The 1,148-nt window shown below is 49.5% G+C and overlaps 1 protein-coding gene across 1 annotated transcript; it reads left to right on the top strand.

The window, feature by feature from the left end:
- LOC309891718 (olfactory receptor 14A16-like) lies at window positions 1–1,148 on the top strand (the record flags this gene model as incomplete). The annotated part of the gene is made up of 1 exon (XM_082786054.1): window positions 1–1,148. One exon carries the CDS (start codon window positions 1–3, stop codon window positions 934–936), a length of 936 nt encoding a protein of 311 aa, XP_082642180.1. The 3' UTR covers window positions 937–1,148.

Genomic DNA, 1,148 nt, shown 5'->3' with positions numbered 1-1,148 from the left:
ATGGTCAACAGCAGCTCTATCACCGAGTTCCTCCTGCTGACATTCTCAGACACGCGGGAGCTGCAGCTCCTGCACTTCACACTCTTCCTGGGCATCTACCTGGCTGCCCTCCTGGGCAATGGCATCATCATCACAGCCGTAGCCTGTGACCACCGCCTCCACACCCCCATGTACTTCTTCCTCCTCAACCTTGCCCTCCTCGACCTGGGCTGCATCTCCACCACTCTTCCCAAAGCCATGGCCAACTCCCTGAGAGACACCAGGGTTATCTCCTATGCAGGATGTGCTGCACAGATCTTACTGCTTCCTTTCTTCATCACAGCAGAGTGTTGTCTCCTCACGGTCATGGCCTACGATCGCTACGTGGCCATTTGCCAGCCCCTGCACTACGGGACCCTCCTGGGCAGCAGGGCCTGTGCCACCATGGCAGCAGCTGCCTGGGGCAGTGGGTTCATCAATGCTCTCCTGCACACTGCCAACACATTTTCTCTTCCTCTCTGCCAAAGCAATGCTGTGGACCAGTTCTTCTGTGAAATCCCCCAGATCCTCAAGCTCTCCTGCTCAGACTCCTACATGAGGGAAGCTGGGCTTCTTGTGGTTAGTGGATGTTTAGCCTTTGGGTGTTTTGTTTTCATTGTGCTGTCCTATGCTCAGATCTTCAGGACTGTGCTGAGGATCCCCTCTGAGCAGGGACAGCACAAAACCTTTTCCACATGCCTCCCTCACTTGGTTGTGGTCTCCTTGTTTGTCAGCACTGGCATGTTTTCCTACCTAAAGCCTCCCTCCATCTCCTCCCCATGCCTGGATCTTTTTGTGACTGTGCTTTATGTGGTGGTGCCTCCAGCAGTGAATCCTCTCATCTACAGTATGAGGAACAAGATGCTCAAGAAAGCTCTCCAGAAAATATTGGAACAAACGCTAGTTCAAGATCACTAATGTGCCCATCAGCCTTGTATGGGTCTCCAGGAACTCACAAAAATCCCAGCCTTTTTTTTTTTTTTTTTTTTTGGTTTCTTTTCTTTTGTCGTTGTTGTTCCTTCTTTGTTATACCTGTGACTAGTAATTCCAATTAAATCATGTTAATCATCTAACTTCATCCTTATCCTTATACCTATAGCATTATTCCTGATCAACAAACCTTATATACA

The sequence above is a fragment of the Aythya marila genome (genome assembly GCF_965140915.1).
Source record: "Aythya marila genome assembly, contig: HAP1_HAP1_SCAFFOLD_180, whole genome shotgun sequence".
Classification (NCBI taxonomy): domain Eukaryota; kingdom Metazoa; phylum Chordata; class Aves; order Anseriformes; family Anatidae; genus Aythya; species Aythya marila.
Note: the sequence above shows the minus strand (reverse complement) of the source record. Positions and strands in the feature narration are given on the sequence as shown.